The following is a 26,410-nucleotide window of genomic DNA, read 5'->3' as shown; positions in this document are numbered from 1 at the left end:
ATACCTCACTTTAGTGGTTTTAAATGGTATTTCTCACTACTTAGTGTATTTATTAAAACATTATTCTTTGGTTCAGTATTTATTGTGTAGCCCTGCCACTAGAAAGGTAAGCATCATGAGGGCACTGGCAGCATCTAGGACAGTGCCTAGCACAAAGGCAGTCCAATATTTAGGTTCATGCACGCAAATATTACAGTGTTTTTTGTTTTTCAGTCACATCACATAGCATGTGAGATCTTAGTTCTCTGACCAGGGATCAAACCAGCGGCCCCTGCTTTGGAAGCACAGAGTCTTAACTAATGGGATCATCAGGGAAGTTCACTACAGTCTTACTTATTATAATAAACAACTTAGTAGTTAAGAACAACACAATGTATTCACACAGTCAGCTTACATAAAAATATCTGAACCACACTGAATGAAAAGTAATTGTTAAAAGGTTATTTTTCTTTTTCATCTCTAAGAATTCTTTGGAGAAGGAAATGGCAACCCACTCCAGTATTCCTGCCTGGAAAAATCCCATAGACAGAGGAGCCTGACAGTCTGTAGTCCATGGGGTTGAGCAGGACACGACTGACAGAGCATGCATGCATACACACACACACAACTTTGGTAGATACCACAGATTAATAAACTTTTAAAAAAAGAAGAATTCTTACCCTTTCCCAAGTTCTTTAACTAGAATCATCTTTCTACTCCTGACAAAGTCTCCTCTTAATTCATAATATACCTGTAGCATACTCAATACAGAAACTTTTGCATCTAAAATTCACTGTTTCTCTGGCATAGGTACTACAGACAGTATACGCTTATGGAACCCACCCATGCCCCAGTTATAAAAGTTGAACTTTTCGAAGTCAAGTTAACCTTTTAACAATATACACAAGAAAACTAGCATTCCATGTAGACCAGCCCACTCTATTAACCAGATTGTTACTGGCTAACAAGACTAAATAAAACACCTTATAATCCAACAATATTCAATAACAAATGTAAAGTAATAAACACCCTTGAAAGCACATTCTAAATTTATCAGAATTTATCTTCTTATAAAATCTTACTTATGATACTGCTGAGTTTTCTGCATTAGTTTCTCTGGCAAACCATCTTCATCATCAAACTGTTCCATGGGCTCCACAATGACCGGACGAGGGGTCCTGGACAGGTAAAAAGCATTAATAAGAATTAAAACAGTATCTAGAACTAAAATCCTCCTAGAAATCTTTTATAATAATTCCAAGATACATACTTGGAAAATTTATCTGAGAAAAAAGTCTTAGTAAGTATCACATATACACACAAAATCAGTCAATAAACACTGGCTGCACCAACACAGGTGAACATATAAGTCAAAGATGAGTGCTTATTTTTAGAGCATGGAGTCTATTCGGGACCACAGAAAAAAACATCAACATAGACCTGCCTGACCACTGCAGTTAACTTCTACAAAGAGCAACGCAGAGGAGCAAGTATCCAACTCTACTGTGTGTCTCATCCACACACATACCCGGACTCCCATCCCCTCCATGGCCTCAAACTCCCAACTCCACCCAGCTCCCAACCTTCCATTGTCCAACCAGTCTCAAAAGGAAAAGTCTTTCTAAAACTTAAAATATATCAGCCTAAAAGATATCAGTCAAGCAAAAGGGAAGGGGGTGTAGAGGGGCAGCCAGAAGCAACAAATCAAGGAAGAAATGGGGTGTGGGGACAAGAAGAGTAGATGATCAAAGAGCTGACCTGGAAACCCTCCTTCTGTATTGTTTTCCTAAGGAAGGGAAGGCTCACTGAGGAAAGACAAGAGAAATAAGTGGAGGAGATGACATACTAATATTAAAGTTTCCTTGCTATCAGTCTCTCAGCATGAAAGCAAGTCTGAAAAATGAACAGAGATGCTTTAAAGAGAAAAAAAATCATGGCTAACTTCTGAGGTGTTAACAGAGGAGCTAGAGAGGTGAAGGAGCTTTCAGGGTTCAAAATATTTCTTTCCCTTTATAAAGACCCAGAGATTAACAGAGACTAAATCCTTCTCTATATGGAAAGTAAAGCTATACAATGGTCACATAAAAAATTATTCCTGAGCTAGTGAGACATTTGATAGAGAAAAAGAATTACAAGCACGTGTAGAATACCTCGGAGTAATGAAAACAATGCAATTAGAAACCTCAGGTAAAGTGAGTGGAAACCCAAAAGAAAAGGAACTTACAGGCCTCATTCTCCAGTCTGAGACCTCATGTCCAAGAAGTAAAAACAGAAATGTAATAAAGAATGAGTAAATACAGCCTCAGAGAGTTCACACAACTCAGTGAAGTTTGAGAAAGCAGCTGAGAACTGAACCCACCCAGCCCACAGGAGGATGTGGTACTTCTAAGAGGACCCAAAAGGGCCCAAGGACAAAAGGAAGACACATCATACGGACCACTTACCCCCCTAGAAGCTGAGGCAGGGCCACCAACATTCAAAGAGTAATAGAGCCAGGTAAGAACTACACCTGAGTAATTAAGTGTTATACAATTCCAACTTCAGGGACTTCCCTGGAGGTCCAGTGGTTAAGACTCTATGCTCCCAACACACTGGGGGAAGGGTTCAACCCCTGGTTAGGGAACTAAGATCCCAGATGCTGCAAGGCTTGGCCAAGGAAAAAAAATTCAATTTCAACATAAATGTGGCCACTAGATACTTTTCTACAAGTTCTCTAGCAGAGAACTTGACAAACACACACTAATGTTATATATTTACATCTATTTCCACTATTCCATTTCTCAAGAGATACACGAGTGAGTAAGGATCACACAACCATTCATCATATTAAGACCATGCATGTTGTATACAAGGGACATCTTTAAGGGACCGTGTCTTGTTTTATTGGGATACGTGCTAAAATGTGAACATTTATGGTTTCACTGTATGCACCATTCCTGTGTCCAACCGACTTTGTTTATTTAAGTTTTAAACTTAACATAAGGACTCCAAGTTCTCACTGCTGAGGACCTAGGTTCAATCTCTGATGAGGGAACTAAGAATCCACACCCCACAAGATTTGGGCAATGTGGCAAAAAAAAGAAAGAAGGAAAAGCTAACTTAAATTTTGTCTATAGGACTTTCCTGGTGGCTCAGTAAGTAAAGAATCTGCCTGCCAATGCAGGAGACACAGGTTTGAGCCCTGATCCAGGAAGATCCTACAGGCCCTGGAGCAACTGAGCCAATGCACCACAACTACTGAGCCTATGTTCTAGAGCTAGGGAGCTCCAACTACTGAAGCCCAAAATGCACCACCACTAGAGAAAAGCCCATGCAGCAACAAAGACCCAGCAGAGCCAAATAAGTAATTTTTAAAAATTTTGTTTATACATGTAATTATTTAATTTACTCCTTCTACAAACATAGGTAAATATTATATAGAAAAAAAGACTGACAACCATGTGTTAAATCTGGAATTGTTGTGATACCTTTTCCTTCTCACGCTGCCCCTAAATTAATCATTACCTTGACTGTAAAACTGATAAATGTTCAACTGTGAAAAAATTTAAACAATATAGTATTTTTATGTAAGAAAGTAAGACCCAGGACTTCTCTGGTGGTCCGGTGGCTAATACTCAGCATTCACAATGCAGGGTCCCGGGGTTCAATCTCTGCTCAAGAAACTAAATCCCACATGCCACAACTAAGACCTGGTGCAGCCAAATAAATAAATAACTTTTTTTAAAAAGTATAAAATACATTGATAGGCAATGGAAAAATTTTTAATATTCAATTAAGATTAAATTCTGACATTCAATATTAAATAATATCAGGTAAGCGTTGTTTCCTCAGTGTGACAATTACACTGCAGTTCTGCAAGAGAATATTCAAAGGATATACATGCCAAGTACTGTAATTCAGTACTGTACTCTGCACCTGACTCAAATTAATTGGCAAAGAAAAAAGAAAAAAAAATATGTATGTATTTCCCATAATGAAAAAGCTATAACAAAATGCTAACAATTAGTGAAGATAGGTAACATTTACACTAACATTAAAGGATTCTTTAAAGGGAAAATACCTTTCTCTAAATTGAAATTAAAAGACACATTTTCCTGTTTCTAAGGAAGCAATTCCCACAAAATTTTTAGGGTATAATTCGGAAAAGAGTAAGAACAGACCACTACATCTTCACTTAAGTTAACCTGCAATGATTCTTAAAACAACAACAAAAAAGTGAAAGAAAAATTCGAAAACTGAGCACTTTTCATTATCATTATGCCTCCTCAATTTGAGTTCTAAGCATGAGCACTTCTGCTGCTCTAGATATGATTCTAAAGTTTAAAGATGTGGGCATACCATTATAATAATAAATTTTTTTAATTAATTTTTAAACTTTACAAATTGTATTAGTTTTGCCAAATATCAAAATGAATCCGCCACAGGTATACATGTGTTCCCCATCCTGAACCCTCCTCCCTCCTACCTCCCCATACCATCCCTCTGGGTCATCCCAGTGCACTAGCTCCAAGCATCCAGTATCGTGCATCGAACCTGGACTGGCAACTCGTTTCATACATGATATTATACATGTTTCAATGCCATTCTCCCAAATCTTCCCACCCTCTCCCTCTATGATCCAGCAATCCCACTGCTGGGCATACACACTGAGGAAACCAGAAGGGAAAGAGACACGTGTACCCCAATGTTCATCGCAGCACTGTTTATAATAGCCAGGACATGGAAGCAACCCAGATGTCCATCAGCAGATGAATGGATAAGAAAGCTGTGGTACGTATACACAATGGAGTATTACTCAGCCATTAAAAAGAATACATTTGAATCGTTCTAATGAGGTGGATGAAACTAGAGCCTATTATACAGAGTGAAGTAAGCCAGAAAGAAAAACACCAATACAGTATACTAACGCATATATATGGAATTTAGAAAGATGGTAACAATAACCCTGTGTACGAGACAGCAAAAGAGACACTGATGTATATCATCATAAATTTTTAATTTTCCCTTTTTATTTTTCTGCCTCGTTAGTAATTTCAAAACAGCATAGATACATAACTTATACATACTTTTTCAACTATGTGTTAATCATTATACATACTGTATACAAAGCTGTTTATCTAAAGCCATGTACAGTATACATTTTATGACAATTTAGAGATATTTTCAAGAGAAATCTTAATTATAAAAGATGTCTACATTTCGAAACAAAATCCCTGTAATATCACCTTTATAAATCACTTGTATTAACTAAGATATGTGAGATTCAGTTAGTCAATAAATCTGATCACCTAACAGGTTCCAAGACTAGTTGGAGCTAGGGATCCAAGGATAAACAAAACAATCCCTACAAGTCTTCTAAAAACTGCTCCCGCCCCTACATGAGAAAATAAAAAGATCATTTTAGGGCCAAGAAAAAACCACACTGTCAGAAGGAATAAGAGAGAAGCCACTTTAGATAAGGCAGTCAGGAAAATCCTCTCTATAAATCAACACTTCAACTGAGACCAAGTATTCAAACAGCAGGGAGGACATCTGGAGCTCCATGAGAAGGTTTAACAAAAGACCTGAGCAAGAAGAATCTACAGAAAGTATAAACCACTCCACCTGTGGCATACTGTAAGAAGCAAGGAATTTGGCATCAGACTGAAATCCACCATTTATTAGCTGTGAAATCTTAAGCAAATTACTTAACATCTCTGAGTCAATTTTCTTATCTGAAAAATGGGATGAATAATAACCAGTTCTCCAGAAATCCAAGTGATCGTGATTAAGAAATAAGACAGATAAAATGTTCAACACCTTGCCCATTCCCTCTAAGTGCTGTGTGTTAAGTGTTAGTCAATCAGTCATGTCTGATTCTTTGTGATCCAGGGACTGTAGCCAGCCAGGCTCCTCTGTCCATGGAATTCTCCAGGCAAGAATACTGAACCAGGAGAAGGAAATGGCAACCCACTCCAGTTTTCTTGCCTGGAAAATCCCAGGGACAGAGGAGCCTGGTGGGCTACAGTCCATAGGGTTGCAAAGAGTCAGACATGACTGAGCGACTTCACTTTCACTTAAAATCACTGCAGATAGTGACTGCAGCCATGAAATCTAAAAAAAAATTTTTTTAATAAAAATAATAAAAAAAAAGAATACTGCAGTGGATCACCATTTCCTTCTCCAGGGGATTTTCCCAACCCAGGGATTGAATCCAGGTCTCTTGAATTGCAGGTGGATTCTTTACCATCTGAGCCACCATGGAAGCCCTCAAAACTGTATATAAATTTTTTTTATATAAAAGTTAATTGAGTGGTCTTTTGGGGGAATCTGATGCATCACCAGTGTATTACAACTGGACCACTAATCTTGTAGCTTCATCAACATTAACTGGTATATTTTCACGATACTGCTGAGAAACCAACTGTTTCTGCAGCAGCTCAAAGCAAAGGCCTTTTGAGAAGGCCTTTGTTTATCCTCTTTGTTATCCTCTTGTTTATCTACAAAAGCTTTATCCACTGTTAACTTTTTCAGCATTCACAATGTTTATATTCTTAAAGATTAGTGGTAACAGGTTTTACTTTATTTTTAACCTTAAAGCTTTTTTGGCTAGTTATGTGGAATACATTTCTGGACTTCTGCCCTTTTAGTTTGTTCTTGGCCATCATCAGACCTCCAAGATCCTTGTGCAGCTGCTCAAGTTCCAGGTGATGCCATCTGCATGTCATTTATAAAGTATTCTAAAAGCTACCTGTAAGAAATACTTTGGCCACCTGAGGTGAACGGCTGACTCACTGGAAAAGACCCTGATGCTAGGAAAGACTGAAAGCAAAAGAAGAGGGCACCAGAGGATGAGACAGTTGTATGGCATCATGGACTCAATGGACGTTAATCTGAGCAAACTCTAGGAATTAGTGAAGGACAAGGAAGCCTGGCATGCTGCAGTCCACGGAGTCACAAATGTCTGACATGACTTAGTGACTGAACAAGAAGAAATAGTTAAATATTTATCAGTGCCCGATTATGACTTTAACTAGCAGCAATTAATCAAAGCTTACAGCAGAAAATATATACTAACTACATGCCTTGCCTACTGCTTTAGGACTTACCTTCCTTCACTCTTTAAATAACTATTGCAAACTTACTAAGAATCCAGGAAAATACCAGAATACAAGTGTCAGGATTACAGTGTTAAACGAGACATAGTCCCTACCCCAGGGGAGCTTACATTCTAGGTAGAGAATGCAACCTTAAGTGCTATGAAGAAAAGTTAAGTTGGAGAGTAAAGCATTAGGCTATTTTAACGTAAAACAGTCAGCTTCCCTTAAGAGATAATATCTTACCAAAATGTGAATGAAATGTGAGGGCAAGACCTGTGATGACAGGGAAAGAGATCATCTCTCTAAAGCAAAGGGAATGGGAACAAGACCAAAGTCTCTAAGAGAACAAGCTGGCAGAGCTGTAAAATGTCTGCTCTACAAGAGCTTCAGCACAAATGCTTAACTGTCAAAAACAAACTGAAAAATGCTTCACAAGTCACCAAACTAAGCTCCCTGGAGGTAGAAAACAATTTTTCTACATTGTCTTTGTATCCAATTCCCCAAACCCTAAATATTTGAATGATTCCAATCAATAGCTCAAGTGCCAGAGCTAAAAGAAATCCATTCAATAATCAACTTAGGAACTTCTACAAATTCAGTCTGAAGACTAAGAATGCACACTGAGAACTTTCTTGTGGACAAACTGAAAGGAAAGCCATGTTAATATGGCAACAGGTTTAATGACCACTATAATTACTTTAAAATATTTTTAAGTAAATGGAGAAACACATCACGTTCATGGATTGGAAAAGGGCTGATACTGTGAAGATGTTAATGTTCCCCAGAATGATCTGTAGATTCAAAGCAATTTCAACCAAAAGCCCAGCAGAACTTTTTTAATTGACAAGCTGATTTTAAAATCAGTAAGGATATACAAAGAAATGATAATAACCAGAACAATTAAAAAAAAAAAAAAGAATAAAGTTGGATGCTACTATCTGACTTCAAAGTCTAGTATAAAGTAATTAAGAAGTACAGTAACAGCATAATAGACATACCGATCAAGAAAACAGGAAAGAGAGCAAATTTGTTTCCAGTTATTTGATAAAGGTAAAAGGTAACAAAGGGAAAATCATAACCTTCTCAATTAATGGTGCCAGAACATTAAAGCAATGAACTGCTACCTCACATCATACTCAAAACGTATCACAGGTTTAAACAAAAAGCTACAAAATTTCTCAAGAAAATACGAGAAAGCTTTGCTACTTTAGGAAAGGCAAAGATTTCATACACAAAAATTCCAAGGAACAAACCAAGTAAGAAAATAAATTGATAAACTGGACTTCACAAAATAGAACAACTTCTGCTCTTTGAAAAACACGATTAAAAAAAATTAAAAGGACTTCCTGGTGGTCCAGTGGCTAAGACTCTGCGGTCCCAATGCAGGGGACCTGGGTTCAATCCCTGGACAATCCAACATGCCGCAACTAAAAATCTTGCCATGTGGCAACTAAAGATTCCACATGCCCCAATTAAGATGGAAGATCCTGCTTGCTGCAACCAAGACCAGGTGCAGCCAAATAAATCAATTAAATAAATTATCTTTTTTAAAAAATTAAAAAGCAAGCCACAGACTGGGATGAAATAGTGTTAATACAGGCCTGGACCCAGATGTGTTAAAAAAACATTACGACAAACCAGCCAATTAAAAAACAGGCAAGGAACTTCTCTGTGGTCCAGTGGATATGACTCTGTACTCCCAATGCATGGGGGCCGGGATTTGACCCCTGGTCAGGGAACATGACTTACCTGACTTAGCAGTAGCAGTAGCAGGGAACTAGATCCCACATGCCACAACTAAGCCATGGTGAAGCCAAATAAATTTTTTTTTTAAAGGCAAAAATATCAACAGACATTTCACAAAAAGACACATATCCAAAAAGCACATGAAAAGATACTTATCGTCAGTCGTTAAGAAAACAATATTTAAACCACAAAGAGACATCACTACACTTACTAGAATATCTAAAAATTTCAAGTGTTGCTGAGGGGACATGATCATTAGAACTCTCTTATTCACTGCTAGCGGGAATGTAAAATGATACATGTATCTGGAAAACAGTTTGGGAGTTCCTTATAAAGTTGAACATACATTTGCTGCTGCTGCTGCTAAGTCGATTCAGTCGTGTCCGACTCTGTGCGACCCCATAGACGGCAGCCCACCAGGCTAGGCTCCCCCATCCCTGGGATTCTCCAGGCAAGAACACTGGAGTGGGTTGCCATTTCCTTCTCCAATGCATGAAAGTGAAAAGTAAAAGTGAAGTCGCTCAGTCGTATCCGACTCTTATCGACCTCATGGACTGCAGCATACCAGGCTCCTCCATCCATGGGATTTTCCAGGCAACAGTACTGGAGTGGGTTGCCATTGCCTTCTCCGGAACATACATTTACTTCCTCAGTATTACCAAAGTCACATGAAAGTATACTGTTCCGAAGAAGTTTTATACACAAATGTTCGTAATAGCTTTATTCACAAAGGCCAGTAGTTGGAAGCAACTTTGGGTGAACATCCACCCAAAGGTCACCACAGTTGTAATTTGGCCATAAAAAGGAACAAAATACTAATATAGTGATATGGATGAAATCTCATAAACATTATACTAAGCAAAAGAAATCACACACAAAAGAATACATACTATTAATATATAACTTCATTTATATGAAATATAAGAAAAAACAAAACTATAGTAACAGAAAGATCAAGAGCAGTCTAGGCAGGGATAAGAGGAGTAACTGCAAAAGGACAAAAAAGAATTTTTGTTGGATGCTGAAAATGTTATCTTGATTGTGGTGGAGGGTAAATGACTACATACATTTTTTAAACTTCACATGCAAAACTGGATGCATTTTAACATATGTAAATTACATTTCAAAACTGATTAAAACCTCATTCATTAAATGTAACGTTTGGCTTTGCACCTAATACACATTCAGTAGGGTGAATAAAAATGGTAACACAAAACATTCCCGAGATTCCTTATGGATTAATACACTGAAGTTTGAGTAAAGTATTGATTCTCGACTCCTGGAGGTACACAAATATACCCTTATTTGTATTCACTGAGTACTTACTCAACACCTACTTACCACATGCCAAGACAACATACAGGGAAGGAACTACAAAGAAAAGAGGCAGAACAGAAAGAACCCTATGTGTAACTCTATAAAACAAAGACTTTAAAACTTACGTTGTTAGCAAGAACGCCCCATCACCACATCTTTCCAGAGCCTTTCGTGCTGGAGGTTTTGCTGCAAATTCCACAAAACCTTTTCCGGTGGCTCTACCACGATCATCCACAACAACAACAGCTTTCTCTACTGGACCAAACTGGGAAAATGCTTGCTCTAGTAGCTCATTGGAAACCACCGGAGAAAGGTTCTTAACAGTTAGGGCTGCTCCATGTGTAGCAAAACGAATTCGGAGAGGTCTGCTCTTCAATATGGTGCCATCCAGCTCTGCTTTTGCAATTTCAGCCAGTGTTCTGGACTCCTTTTTAGGAAGAAAAAGATCACTTTTTAAAAAATTAGTTAAAAAAATTTTAAATAGTGGCTTCTTTCTAAAGAGGGCTGGGTAGTTTTACAAAATGGCTGATAGGGCCACTTTGTTTCTGTGTCTTTCAGTTATGGTATCACACGTATTTTATTAATTTTTTTAAGATAAGTAATTTTAAACATTTTAATAGAAAGTTCCAACCCCAACGTTGTTAAAAATCATCACTTAAAGATGATCTGTTCATAAACAGATTGCTATTGTTTAGTCGCTAAGTCAAATCCAACTCTTTTATGACCCCATGGAGTGTAGATTACCAGCTATTAAATATGCAAGCAGTATCTTTTATAAGTCTCCTAAATGTATTAAAGGAAATACAGAAATACTTTTTAAGACCAAGTATCAGTTACTAGAAACTATTATTGAAAATAGTTTCTCTATACACTTCATGTTTGTTATTTATATCTTAATAATGTGTACCACCTCTCCAATGACAGACAAACCCCTTTTCATTTCCATTTCTTTTACATTATCTGTAAAAAAAAAAAGCTGTCATCAGGTGTTATTAATTACTTCTTCTAAAACATTTTCATGGGCTACACATTTCTCCCACTACACTAAGAAAAGCAAATACCCATTCATGGGCTATAAGAAGTCTCTCCATTAAACAGAAAAGCATGTACACATATCCTTATTATTATAAACTAGAGAATATGTTCATTGCTGAACTACAAGATAAGAGAATTTCCTTCTTGAAGAACTCAAAAGTTTCTACAAAATACAGGCATCTAATACAGCAAACTGGTAAACTTACTACAGGTATGTTCTTTTTCAGTTGTGAGAACTTCCAGCAAAAAACTGAAAGAGGCTTAATATGCATTTTGTGAGAAGAGTACAAATTGCATTTTCTTATGAAAAAGTCTTAAGATCACAACAGCTTTTTATTCAATCTCTGAAATGTTCACAACAGCTTTAAACTACTTCACTTATGCGAAAATCTACCTACAGAATTAATTTTACAAAAACAAATGAACCTAACCTCTTTAGCTATTCAAAATGGCCATTTTATTACTCTTCAACTGTAGTAGCAATAGTACCAGCAAACATTTCACAAATACCTAATAAGGGTTATGTCCTTTGCAGCTAAGATGTCAGTAATTCAACAACTGTTGAGAGGTAACTTTTAGGAATGGAGACTTGGATTAGAATGCTGTCACACGTATAACTAGGAATGAGAAGAAACATGAGCAAATTTCATGGGGTGATGATAGTATCTTGATCTAAAATCACAAGATTATACACTAAGTATCTATGCATCTCATTATATGTAGGTTTCAAATACCTCAAAAAACAAAATTGGACTCTAGTTAATGATAAGCATGCTGAGAGTCATGGACTGATGGATGGACTGAGATAGAGATGAACAGATACGTGAAAAAATTACAGCAAAATTAAATTGTAGACTCTAGGTACTGAATGTATGAATATTGAAGTGTATCAGTGTTCATTTCCAAACTCTGAAATTAGTCATAATAGTATGTTTGTGGGCAGCGGAGGAGAGAGAGCCTGGTGAGGACTCCATAAAGTGTTTCTAGAGAGCATCTTCTGTTCAGATTCAGTCAGATATAATGACAAAGTGTGACATGTCATTTTTCAAGATAAACAAATCTTCATTTTTATGTTAAATCAAGTACTTTTTTATTGTTGGCAACAAATACAATTTTTAATACTTTCTAGGACAAATAATAAAATGTTTATGCTATCAAGAATTTCATGCCATAGTGCATCTTCAAAGTTTATACTTTTGGTCTTAAATGGTTGTACATCAGAGTTTCCCAACCTCAGCATATTATGAACAAGGTAATTCTTACTGTGGGGGCTGTCCCGTGCCCTGTAGGATGTTTATGCCAGTAGAACCACCCCTCCACTACCACTGTTTAACAACCAAAAATGTCTCCAGACATTGCCACATGTCCTCTGGGAAGTAAAACCACTCCATTTGAGAACTACTGCTCTGTATGTGTACTGAAGTAACTATCAAGACAATTAAAATTATGTACTTGAAACAAACCAAGGATTTCCTTACTTCATAGCTCAGAAGTGACAATAACTTTTACTAAATGGTTATTACATGCCAGTCATTTATTCCTCCCCCATCTATTAATACACATACACAGGTCTTTGCCTTATCCTTCATCAGCCTCACCAACAATCTCATGAAGTGGGTTTTGCTACTATCCTCATTTCACATAGGGAAACAGGCTTATAAAGGTTCAAGTAACTTGTCCAAAAACACACACAAATCTGATTTGAACCTATCAAAATCCACAATCCACCAATACAGCCTTCCAGCTCTATCTCTGAATCACACTCTTCATAAAACGTTCAAATTACAGGTTCTTAACTAAAGGAATACAGAAAACAAAAAACTGAAGTTACTACCCCAAGAGAGACTGCTTGAACTTGGGTCTAACAACCTCCACTGGCTCCACTTGCCACTTACACAGCACAATGGCTGTAGTGTGTTGTTTAGTTGCTAAGCTGTGTCTGACTCTTGTGCGACACCAAGATCTGTAGCCCACTAGACTCCTCTATCAATGGGATTTTTCAGAAAAGAATATTGAAGTGAGATGCCATTCCCTTCTCAAGGAGATCTCCCCAACCCAGGGATGGAACCCGCCTCTCCTGCACTGCAGGAGAATTCGTTACCACTAAGCTACCTGGGAAACCCCACACCATTACCAATATTCAGATCAGGTACTTATATTCAGATCAAGTATGCACTATGATTTTCCTAAACAGAAAAAAAAAGTCTAATAGCTCAGAAATATTTTAAGTTTTTAAATTCACCTGTTAAAAAAAAATAAAATAAAATAAATTCACCTGTTAAACACAGAGTTCAGATTAAACAGTAAAGTTATCCATGAAGTCAAATCTCAAACTAAATTGTAATTTCCAACTGAAAAATTTTTAACATTCTTACACAAGTATTTAGGGTGATGGCTCTGAAGAAGCATATCTCAAAAGAGCAGACAATAGCAGCCCTTCTCACCTCCCCATTTCACAATCCTATAGAAAGCTTTTTTAAAGAAAAGTGAGGACCTATGTTATACAATAATAGCAGCCACAAACCACATGTGGCTATTTAAACTGAGAACAAATAAAATTTAAAATTCAACTCCTCGGCCGCAATAACCACATTTCAAGTGTTGAACACTCACATGGTTATACTAGTGTCACTTAATTAAGATCACTTTTCTCCATATTAAGATTTTTGCTTTGTCCACTCACGGAGAGAAAACCTATTAAAGTACTTGAAATGAACCAAAGATTTACTTCATAACTCAGGATAATAACTTTTACTAAGTGGTTATTACAGGCCAGCCATTAATTCCTATCAAGGTTTAGATGAAACGGGAAAAAAATGTGTGCTATTCTACTACCACAGAGTGTAAGGGAGACAGAGAAAAGCGGTAAGTCCTCGTGGGAAGTTCCCTCACGCGAGCCATGCGACAGCAGCCCGGCTCTGGGGCGGGCGGGGGGGTGGAGGTGACGGGGAGTCGGGGTGAGCCGGGGACAGGAGAAAGGCGAGATGAGCGGAGGGAAAATGAGGGACCTCGCAGCGCCCCAGCCCGCCCCTCACCAGGCGGATGAAGCCGAAGCCGCGGTCGCGGTTGATGAAGACCTCGCTGGGCTCGCCATAGCGTTCGAACAACCGCTTGAAGTCGTCCTCGGTGATGTCCGTGGGCAGGTTCCCCACGAAGAGGCGGCAGCGCTGCGTGTACGTCTTCTCACCCGGCTTGAGGAAGCTCTTAATGTCAATGGTGAAACCGCCCTCGTCAGCCGGCCGGTCCTCTCCGGCGGGCGCGGCGGGCACCGGCGGCTCCCCTGGCAGCGCGAGGGCCAGGGCCGCCGGGTCCCCCTCTCCGGCCGCCGACTCCAGAGCGCGGAGGCGCGCCGGGTTCTTCTCAATGCGCACTTGCTTCAGGTTTCCTCTCAGCATCATCTCAGCGCGTGCCCCCAGAGCCGGCCTAGAGCTCGAAATGCACGTCGGTGTCGACCCACGGAACAGAGATCGGGAAGAACTAGCTCCGAGACACCTCCGACCAGCCGCCCGCACTCACGCCCAAAATGGCGCCGCTATAGCCGCGGTCGGAGGGAGAGACGCCACGCAAGCCCCGCCCCTCCAAGGGCGCGCTGAGTCCGATGCGCCTGCGCACTCCTGCGCCAACGGCGCCCTGGCGGCGTGCGCATGCGCACCAGTGTGCGCGCGTTCCTGTTCCCAGCCTTCCCAGGGCTCGGAAAGATGCAGGTTCGAGATAACAGTGGCGGTGGGTGTTGCAGCAGTGTGAAAACGCGATGATTCAGGGAAACATGCACATTCTCCTTGACATCCAGCTCTATTTTCAATGACAGCGGGAAAGTGAAGACTTGCAGATTTTATACATAGCATGAATAACAATGTATTTCCCAGTAATTGAAACAAGTGAAAACACATTTCCGCCCTTTTAAAGAGCAAGGTTATTATATTTCGTAATGAAAAATCCGGTTCTATATAATAGTTGTGATGTTGATTATTCACGTCAAAGAAGGACTCCCTGAACTATGGACCACTCTAGGACAGGGTCATCAAACGTTTTCTGTAAAGGGCCAGATGGAAGATATTTTAAGATTTTCAAGCCATATACTATGTCGGCCGAACTACTCAATTCTGCGCGGTACCGCTCCCGGCAGGCACATGGTAGGTCTTCATCAAGTATTAAAAAGAAATGCATTCACGGTCACTTTACAAACCCTTCAGCAGTTTCTCGTGAATTTAAATGCTTACTTTAGAATGGGCAGTGTTGCTGTGCTGTGCTTAGTCGCTCAGTCGTGTCCGACTCTTTACGACCCCATGGACTGTAGCCCCCGGACCCCTCTGTCCGTGGGAGGCAGGAATACCAGAGTGGGTTGCCATGCCCTCCTCCTGGAACCTTCCCGACCGGGGAAGATCTCCAGGGTCTCCCTCATTGCAGGTAGGTTCTTTACCCACTGAGACACCTGGAAAGCCCAGAACGGCAATAATACTTAGTAAATCTGTCGGCCAAGATTTTGCATGAGACGTTTAAATTAAAAAATTGGAGAACGGCAATCCCTCTGCTATTTACCCAGCTGAAATGAAAACCTGTATTCACACAAAGACCGGTATGAAAATGTTTATAGGGATTTTATTTGTAATCAACGAAAACTGGAAAGAATCCAAATGTCCAACTGGTGAATGGACTAACTGGTACATTCATATAATAGAACATATTCAGCAATAAAAAGGAAAAAACTACATATAAACGCAATAATGTGACTCAAAGGCTACACACTGAATATATGACATTCTGGAAAACTAGCTACAGTGGTTGCTAGAAGCTGGAAGAGAAAGTAAGGTTGACTAAACAGATACAGAGAACTTTTTGGAAAGACGGAAGTAAATCTTAGCGACTGCCCGACAGTCCAGTCCTCATGGCCCCAGGTTCAATCCCTAATCGGAAATAAGATCCTCCCCACGTCACTCATAGCTGATATTGTCAAATTTGTTAATTTCACTGAAGAAAAAGACAATCAGAAGAAAATTGCCTCATTCTATCAGCACCAAATCAACCCACTTAATTCCATATGTAGCCAGCCATATGTGCTGCCTTATGTCCTGTTATTAATAAATTGAATGGTCAAAAATCCCCTCTAAGGTCAAACCACTGGATGGCATCTTTTAAGTGCTTTGCTTCTACAGTTACCTAATCCCCTTCCAAAGTGAATTGTTACTTGATCTAATAGTTAATAGATCATTTCTACTGAACTATTCAGTTCTACTGAACTATTCCCACCAGCAGAAGAAACTGTTGATGAAACTAGCATCTTGAAAAAAAAAAAAAAGGGAAAAAACTCTTCCACGACCACAGGTTGTCCTTTAGTTACCATTTCTTGTTGAAGACTCTTGAGAGTCCCTTGGACTGCAAGGAGATCCAACCAGTCCATCCTAAAGGAAATCAGTCCTGAATATTCATTGGAAGGACTGATGCTGAAGCTGAAACTCCAATACTTTGGCCACCTGATGCAAAGAGCTGACTCATTTGAAAAGACCCTGATGATGGGAAAGATTGAGGGCAGGAGGAGAAGGGGATGACAGAGGATGAGATGGTGGGATGGCATCACTGACTCAATGGACATGGGTTTGGGTGAACTCCAGGGAGGAGGATGGACAGGGAGGCCTGGCATGCTATGGTTCATGGGGTCGAAAAGAGTCGGACATGACTGAGTGACTGAACTATAGTCAAGAAAGAAAGGAAACAAGAGTTGTTTGCTTTGTCTTGATTCACTCATCACCTGATTTCTCCTTCAGCCACACGAGCAGATGTCTATCCCACATTCCATCCCACTGAAACCTCTCTTGTCACCATGGGCAATATCTCTCACTTTGATCAGAGACAGCTGTCCTGTCACAGATCTTGCAGTAGCATTTGACATTGTAGATCTGGGCCTGAGTTTCATCATGTGTCATATGGAAAAAATACCTTCTTTGCAGAGTTTTTGTGCATGTTAAACAAATTAATTCAAGTACAGTCTGCGACTTCCCTTGTGGTCCAGTGGCTAAAACACACTCCCAGTGAGGAGGGCTTGGGGTTTGATTCCTGGTCAGGGAACTAGATCCCACATGCTGCAACTAAGATGTAGTACAGTTAAAGTATATAGTCTTAGGGAAATAGTCTGGCATCATAAATACAACTCTATTATTAATGATCACTTCCCTCCTACTTTCTTAAAACAGTGTTTTATCTTCTGCACTATGATATTCCCTGATATTCTCACAGCCACTGGCCACTCTTCACTCTCTGTCTTTCCTGGGAATCTGCACTTGAGAATGTTGGAGAACCACAGGTCTGAGTTCTCCTCTCCTCTTCTGCCACACTCATTCCCTAGGTCAGACCATCCACACTGAGGTGCCTCAGAAGCATTGGAACAGGTTTTCTTAACTTCAACACTATTGATATTTTGGACCGAATGATTATTTATGGTAAGGAAATGTGTAGCTGCATGGCTGGCTTCTACTTACAGGGGTGCTATTGTACTGGGCATTACTCTAATTGCTTTTACTTATTAGCTCATTAATCATCACAACAATCTTTTAAGATATGTATTATTATTATCACCTTAAATTTTTTTTTTTTTTTTGGTTATGCCGAGTCTTTGTTGCTGTGTGGGAGCTTTCTCTAGTTGTGGTGCTCAGGCTTAGTTACTCCACAGCATGTGGAATCTTCCTGGACCAGGAATAGAACCCTAATCCCCTGCATTGGCAGGCATTCTTAACCACTAGACTATCAGGGAAGTCCTCATCTTTTTTTAAGACTCTTTTTTGGAGCAGTTTTCCATTGGCTGCAAAATTTAAGAGGAAGGAATATGCTTTCCTATACACTTCTTGCCCCTACACCTGCACAGTCTCCTCTACTATCAGCATCCCCCACCAGATGGGACATTTGTTACAGTCCACGAGCTTACACTGACACGTCATCAACAACCAGAGTCATAAGATGACATTAGGGTCACTTTTCATGTTGTACATTCTGAGTCAAACAAATTATAATGACATGTATCCAGCATTGTAGCATCACACATAGTATTTTCACTACTCTAAATCTCTTCTGTTCTCCACTTATTCATCCCTCTCCCCATCCAACCCCTGTAACCCCTGATCTCTCTACTGTCTCCATAGTTTTGCCCTTCCAGAACATCTCAATATTGAGTCTTCCTATTCATCAACATGGTATGTCTCTCCTCTTATTTACTTCTTTGATTTCATTTATCAGAGATTGGTAGTTTTCCTCATATACATCTTATAGGTAATTTGTTAATTTTTATCTAAGTATTCATTTGTTTTGGGTGGTAATGGCAGTGGTATTGTGTTTGTAATTTTAAGTTTCACATGTTCATTGCTGGTGTGTAAAAACATTAAAGTCCATGAGGTCCCAGAATCAGATACAATTTAGTGACTGAACAACAGCAACAACAACAAATTACTGACTTTTGTGTATTAACCTTGTATCCTTCAATCATCTACTTACTCTTTTTTTTTTTTTGGCCATACTATGTGGCTTGTGAGATCTTAGTTCCCTGACCAGGGATGGAACCCGGGCCTCCCAGAAATGGAAGCACAAAGTCCCTAACCAGGGAATTCCCCCATTTAAATACTTTCAATTTATATATGCCTTTAATTTAAAGTGGATTTCTTATACACGACACAGAATTGGGTCTTGCTTTTTGACCCACCCTGACAATCTTTTTCTAATTAGTGCATTTAGATCAATGACATTCAAAGTGATTACTGATATAGCTTGATTACTATCAACCATTGTTTTGGAAAATTTATTTATTTAACTGCATCAGGTTTTAGCTGAGGCACTAAGGATCTTTCCTGGCGGCGAGTGGTCTTACTTGCCCTATAACATGTGGTAAAGATTTTAGCTCCCCAACCAGGGATTGAACCCTCGCCCCTGCGTTGCAAGGCAGATTCCTAACCACTGGACCACTAGGGAGGCCCCTATAATATTTTTATCATTTTCCACTTGTTGCTCTTATTCTTTGTTCCTATTTTTTAATGGTTTTTAATTGAAATACAGTTAATGTACAATGTTATATTCATTACTACTCTACAGCAATGTGACTCATTTATACACATATATTCTTTTCCATTATGGTTTATCAAGTTACTATTTTTGTATACCACTCTTTCTGCCTTTTGTGATTTTAATTAAGCATATTATAGTTTCATTTTCTCTCATTCATAGCGTATCAGTTGTATTCATTGTTCTGCTTTAAGTGGTTGCCCTAGATTTTGCCATATACATTTATTTACAACTAATCCTAAGACCACTTTCAAATTATACTGATTACTTCACTAGTAGTGTAATTTATAACAGTAAAATAATCCTGATTCCTCCCTCCCACCCCTTCTATCTCTGCAGTCATTCATTTCATTTATATATAAGCATACATAAGTGGGTAGCCATTCCCACACTTACATTCCCAACGTAACCAGGGCTGAGAGCTATGGGCCTCCCCAAAGCCTTTCTCGACAGGAGCTTGTGGATTCCAAATAAGAGTATCTAAAGCATTGTCTGAAACTTTTCAATTATGTACACGGAGCAGGGTTTTATACTCAGATAATCAAACATGCAAACAAAAATAAGCCAGGAGATGAAGAGGAAGGTCAAACCAGTTAGAGATGATGCACACAGAACCTGGAGTCAGGACAGGGTCTGCTTCTCAGGGAAACAGGAGGATTAGAAAGGCAAGTCTCTGAGGGATGAAAGGAAGGATCATGGATGAAGCTGAGAGTACAGATGGTCAGGCCTGATAGGCAGTGTCCTTGTACCAAGCCCTGAAGCTGGTGTGTCCTCTCGAAACCCCTATGTTCAACTCCTGTCCCCCCAGGACCTCAGAATGCAACTGAGGATTTGAAGATGACATTTTAAAGAGGTGATTAAGTTTAAATGACGTCATTCAGATCAGATCAGTCGCTCAGTCGTTTCCGACTCTTTCCGACCCCATGAATCGCAGCACACCAGGCCTCCCTGTCCATCACCAACTCCCGAGTTCACTCAGACTCACCTCCATCGAGTCAGCAATGCCATCCAGCCATCTCATCCTCTGTCGTCCCCTTCTCCTCCTGCCCCCAATCCCTCCCAGCATCAGAGTCTTTTCCAATGAGTCAACTCTTCGCGTGAGGTGGCCAAAGTACTGGAGTTTCAGCTTTAGCATCATTCCTTCCAAAGAAATCCCAGGGCTGATCTCCTTCAGAATGGACTGGTTGGATCTCCTTGCAGTCCAAGGGACTCTCAAGAGTCTTCTCCAACACCACAGTTCAAAAGCATCAATTCTTCGGCACTCAGCCTTCTTCACAGTCCAATTCTCACATCCATACATGACCACAGGAAAAACCATAGCCTTGACTAGACGAACCTTTGTTGGCAAAGTAATGTCTCTGCTTTTGAATATGCTATCTAGGTTGGTCATAACTTTCCTTCCAAGGAGTAAGCGTCTTTTGATTTCATGGCTGCAGTCACCATCTGCAGTGATTTTGGAGCCCAGAAAAATAAAGTCTGACACTGTTTCCACCGTTTCCCCATCTATTTCCCATGAAATGGTGGGACCGGATGCCATGATCTTCGTTTTCTGAATGTTGAGCTTTAAGCCAACTTTTTCACTCTCCACCTTCACTTTCATCAAGAGGCTTTTGAGTTCTTCTTCACTTTCTGCCATAAGGGTGGTGTCATCTGCATATCTGAGGTTATTGATATTTCTCCCAGCAATCTTGATTCCAGCTTGTGCTTCTTCCAGTCCAGCGTTTCTCATGATGTACTCTGCATATAAGTTAAATAAACAGGGTGACAATATACAGCCTTGACGAACTCCTTTTCCTATTTGGAACCAGTCTGTTGTTCCATGTCCAGTTCTAACTGTGACGTCATTGGGGGGCCCCAATCTGATGTGACTGTTAACTTTTTAAGAGTTTAGGGAATTCCCTGGTGGTCCAGTGGTTAGGACTTGAGACTGTCAATGGGTCAGGGTTCAATCCCTGCTTGGGGCTGTGTGGCATTGCCAAAATAAATAAATGGGTAAGAGAGGATGGCATATAATATTTCTTTCTTGTATTATTCTTGTTAGGTGGTGTTGTTTACTTGATATTTGTTATATTTGTTACTTGATATTTGTCTAGGGTATTTCTGACCTTGTAGAACAAGCTAGGACGAGCCCTTTTCTTTCCATTCTCTAGCAGTGTGTGTTCAAGATATTGTCCCTAAGGAAGAGAAGGAATCTGAGCCTATGGGTTTCTTTGTGGGAAGGCTTGTAATTTCAGAGTCAATTTCTTCAATAGGGACAGGCTATTCAGATTTTCTATTTCTTCTTGGGACAGATTTGGTAAGTCTTTCTCAAGTGATTTGTCTATCACATCAAACTTATCAAATTCTTGACCTAAGTTGATCATAATACCTCATGCTTTTAGTGTCCATAGGATCTCCAGTGATCTTTCATGTTAGTTATTTCTCCCTTTTTTGATCCCCTAATCAGTTTCAATAATGAAACTGAGTAGAACCCTGTGGGGTCTGCCTAGGTATAAGCCTCTCCCTGTTCCACAATCTTTTGTCTGTAGAAGCAGCTTGGTCTCTGAGACCTTCCCCAAGTTCCTCCTCAAGGAATGTAGGTAAAAAACTGAGCACACCCTTGAGTCATTTTACAGAAACCAGGGCCCCACCACATGGAATCAGTTCAATTCAGTCACTCAATCATGTCCAACTCTTTGCAACCCCATGGACTGCAGTATACCAGGGCTCTCTGTCCATCACCAACTCCCAGAGCTTGCCCAAACTCATGGAAACTGCTTAACAAAGCCAGCGCCCCCGGACACACTGGAGCCAGAATGACGGAAACCTGTTAAGACCAACCAATCAGAACCATGTCCACACATTTAAGATCCTTACCCTTAATTTTAGTCTCTAAAAACACTTGCCTTGAAGCCACCAGGGAATTTGGGCCCTTTGAGCCCTGGCTGCCAGGTTTACTTGCTGGCACCTTGCAAATAAACATTACCTTCCCTCCCCACAAGCTGGGTCAGTGCATTGACTCTGGTCAGTGCCTCAGGTGGGCAGACCAGAGTTCGGTTTGGCAAACTAGTGGTTTACAGTTCTATTAATTTATAAGCATATGACTTATGAAAGTCTTTTTAACACGTGCCTGACTGAGGTGTTAGTGCCATTTCCCAAGTTTCAGGTTTCCCTTGCTTTATACGTAGGTATGAAATGAATTAATTGCTCTTCACTTCAAATGTGACTTCCACAGCAGAGACTCATAACCATCTAGCAATACAATCTCAGCTCCTAAGACTTCCCTGGCGGCCCAGTGGTTAAGACTCAGTACTTCCACTGCAGGGGGCATGGGTTCGATCCCTGGTTGAGGAACAAACATCCCACCTGCAGCAGCCAAAAACAAAAGAGTTTTTTCAAAACCTTCTCTACTCTGGAACATTACACCACTATCTTCCCAAACTATCTTACTTTCTGAAAAACCAAGACATAGGTACTTGCTCACATTTTTCTTTCAGCTCTAGTTAAATTCTCAGATCTCAATTTCATCCTAATATGGTCACCCTTTATAGTTCAGTATTATAGAGGACTGCTCCACTTCTCAAATTTTGTACTTTGTCGTTATCCACAACCTCTTTCCCTACTGTCAGCCACTAATAACTGTAGCTAACAACCTTATGCCAAGCAACTGGAGTTTCAAACTGAAAGCAACGGGGAGCTTCCAAGCTTTGAAGCAGAAGTGATGCAACCTATAATGATACAGCATCATTCCTTCCACTGAACTTTAGCTGAGCTCTTTACTCCAAAACTTAGCTAAGCTCTTTACTCATTCACTTCTATATCCTATGCAGTAAATTGTGACTTGTACCTATGAAGGGGCTATTAGCAACTCTTACTTGACTACAGTAGTAAGTAAAGGAGGGACGGGGGGAATCACAGGAAGAAAATGGCTCAAATAAGAGTCTTAAAGATAGCAATTTTGAAAATCTGAGGTTGATAAAAAAAAGTCAGTTGTCCTCTGTGATATTAACAAAACCAATAAATTACCATTTTTTGAGGACTGTTATTCTAAACTGTCTTTCCTAATCTTTGATATTAAATTTGCAGTAGAGGATAATTTTTTTTCTAAGACTTGCATTTGTTTCCTTCCTTCCTTCCTTAAGGTGAGCACATACTAATTTTACAATGTAAAAAATAAGAGCTAGATAAGGAAAAAGAAACTAAATGATTCACCAGGCTAGAGAGATATACTCTTATCATCTTCAGAATTTACAGTTTCTTCAACATCTCACTATGAAAAATTCATACACACTAAAAAGTTGAAATTTACAGTGAACAAGGATAAACTCAGCACCTACATCTTTTGAATTTTTCACACCTAACTCATTATACATGCCTCACAGGTGTGCCTGCAGTGTGCTGAACATGGCCACTGGTTGATTTCATTAGTTTGGTCAGATTACACAAGCGTCTAATACAACCACATGACACATCAGTAATTCAATTAACTGGTAAGTGCTCACAAAATAATGGGCACACAAAGCATTTGCAGAGTAATTTCAGAACCTGTTATGCTCTGGGTATCCTCGCGGGCCTCTGAAGAAACTGGATTTTGGAATTATTCCAAAGCCTCATTCAGACCCAAGTATGAAACACACTGAAAACGACCCAGTTGTCAGGAAGCAAAACGGCTATAAACTAATGAGACTGATGTTCTGGGTTATTTCCCAAAGTTTTCTGTGCTGACAGAGTCTTTAAGTGCCCCATGTCGTCCTGCTCCAGCCACCATTCACATACCATTTTGTTTCACAGGAAAAGCCTTGAGACAAGGGTATGTAAGGATGGAATATATGACAGAACTGCTATCAGAAACCAGAAACAAGGGAGAGTTAGTAAATACATGGTGAAGGAACATGACTGACTACCTGAAAAAAAAAAAACCCTTCTTTCAATTTTCATGAGTGTATTTTTACTTCAGATGAAAACCAAAAAATTGCCACAACACATAAAGATTAACTTAATATATTTTTATTTTAATATTTATACCAACAATATATTTTATATTTGTACCAACATAAAAATAGGTATATTCTTTATGCTTATAGTTTTCACATGACAATAAAAGCTAAAACATTTATAAATTAAAACAAAACCAAAAAACAAATTAACCACCTTAATTCATTTAACATAACAAATGATGCTGCTTTGTTCAAATAATAACATTTTGCCCAAATGAAATAAACCATAAGTATTTGGTTTACTAGCAAAAAGCTGCAGTTTCAGATCCCATTCTATTTCTAAATAACAATACTTGTTCACATATGTATCTTGTTCAACTGGTATTGATAAATTCAAGGCTTTTTCTCCCTCTTTCAAGATAATCAGAACAAAATATTAATCACACCGGTCAAAAGTCAGTCCTGAAATGCCCATTTTAAAAGATGTGAATTGAAAGACTGAAAAGATCAACAACTGCCTTCACTGGAATGGGCATTAATCATGAGAACCTGGAGCAGAAACCATCTTTACGAGGTAACTTGCTATAATTACTAATGAGCGGAGGAAGCACTATCTGGGAACCTCAGCACAAAGCACCAACTATCAGGGTACAACTCTGAATAGTATTCAACCTCTTCATGTCATGTCAGATCAGGTCTAAGGTGTACAACAGCTTCACACCATCCTTCCCCTCTCTCTCCTGTAATCTGTGTTCTGAAGCTTCAACAATTTTACTTGTTTTCAAATCAGATTTTAATTTTGAATATTTAACGCTATTGTTGATGTGCATTTCACTCTCCTCGTGTTTGCTAAGAATATGTGATAAATGCTGCCAATCTCTGCACCCATTCTCATTCTTCAGTTGATTTTTTCCCTCCCCAAAGAGTTTGCAGTACAGACAAAACACAGAATCTTTCGAGGTCGAATAAAGTAACCAGGATCTAGTGGTTTTCTCACCATTTGCAAGAATTCTTGTATAGTAAGTTTCTGAAAACTTCCTCCCTGTACTGTCTTTTGGGAAGTTAAAATTTCTTACTTGAGGTGGATCATTTTCAACTAGAGTGTCCCTCTGTTTAATACTCAAAATTCGGGGCCATGTACCTGGATCTGCAGAAAGCACAGCTGGAATAATGGAGTCTTCTGATGGTTTCTCTCCCAGTTGCTCTTGAAGTTTATCAGCTATGTCTGACACGGAAGGAGGTAAATTCACATTCTGTTGGACCACTGATGCGTCTAGGCTACATTCTGCTGAAACCTGTAATTCTGAAGTCTTTTCCTTTTTTTCTGGTATTTCTTCTGTTTTTTCTGGAAGTATGTTCAATGATCCATACAATTCTCTTTCATTTTCTTCTCCAACAGCATTCCTTTTTCTGTTTTCTGATGCTAGTATTTTTTTTAAGTTTGTTTCTATCATCTGAGGAAAAATAGATTATAATTTTCTTACATTATTAACACTGAAAAAAGTTAATGTATATACAAATGCCCAGTAAGCATATGAAAAAGATGCTTATCATTAATCATCAAAGAAATACAATTCAATACCATTACAAATCACCTCATACCCACCAGGATGCCTACAATAAAAGGAGTGATAATAACAAGTGTTAGCAGAGATGTAGAAAAACTGGAACCTTCCTAAGGCACTGATGGCAATGTAAAATGGAAAATAATGCAATTCCTCAAAATTAACAGTCACTCTGTAAGACACCCTATGTCATCCTATGCTGACACATATGGTCACCATAGTGACCCTATGCCACTTTTGAAGAGTGGCAATTCAAAAATGAAAATACATTAAGACTTGTACAAAATGATCACAGCAGCATTATTCACAAGAGCCAAGAAAATAGAAATAACAGTGTGGTATTATCCATACAATGAAATATTATTTGGCAATAAAATTAAGTGTGGTAAAGATACATGCTACAACTTGGATGAACCTTGAAAACAGTATATGTGAAATTCAGTCACAAGGTACCATATAGTATATGATTTCATCTAATAAAAATTAAAATTAGCTATTCTGGGGTCAAAAATGTACACACACACACACGAGTCAAAAAAAGAAATGTATGCACTGTGAAGGGCATCTGCTAGCTCTAGTATTTTAGTACAGGGTACAACCTGACCACGGTAAACAATGGAGTTCAGGAACCAAGAGCACTGCTCTGAGGCAGTCCTGCATGCAGAAGCAGCACCGAGGCAGAGCAGGAGTGACATGATGTGGCGTGTGCCCTGGAAGACCACCCTGACTGCAC

At 39.3% G+C, this 26,410-nt stretch overlaps 2 protein-coding genes across 10 annotated transcripts in view; both read right to left on the bottom strand.

The window, feature by feature from the left end:
• PSPC1 (paraspeckle component 1) overlaps positions 1 to 14,555 on the bottom strand; it is a 93,218-nt gene extending 78,663 nt beyond the window's left edge. For all 8 annotated transcript variants that reach the window (XR_009740028.1, XR_009740027.1, XR_009740026.1 and 5 more), the window contains exons 1-3: positions 14,192 to 14,555; positions 10,247 to 10,548; positions 1,062 to 1,157 (exon numbers count right to left, since the gene is read on the bottom strand). Coding sequence is in view for 5 of the 8 variants with exons in the window: in XM_061435040.1 (XP_061291024.1) it covers positions 1,062 to 1,157; positions 10,247 to 10,548; positions 14,192 to 14,554 (761 nt within the window). In the remaining 3 variants the exon portion in view is untranslated. The remainder of the gene's footprint in view (positions 1 to 1,061; positions 1,158 to 10,246; positions 10,549 to 14,191) is intronic.
• Positions 14,538 to 26,410, bottom strand: part of ZMYM5 (zinc finger MYM-type containing 5) — a 35,606-nt gene continuing 23,733 nt past the window's right edge. For both annotated transcript variants that reach the window (XM_061435039.1, XM_061435038.1), the window contains exon 8: positions 14,538 to 25,566. In XM_061435039.1, the coding sequence (XP_061291023.1) occupies positions 24,799 to 25,566 (768 nt within the window). In that variant the 3' untranslated portion in view covers positions 14,538 to 24,798. The remainder of the gene's footprint in view (positions 25,567 to 26,410) is intronic.

The sequence above is a fragment of the Bos javanicus genome, chromosome 12 (assembly GCF_032452875.1).
Source record: "Bos javanicus breed banteng chromosome 12, ARS-OSU_banteng_1.0, whole genome shotgun sequence".
NCBI lineage: Eukaryota > Metazoa > Chordata > Mammalia > Artiodactyla > Bovidae > Bos > Bos javanicus.
This window is presented reverse-complemented; position numbering and strand designations above follow the sequence as displayed.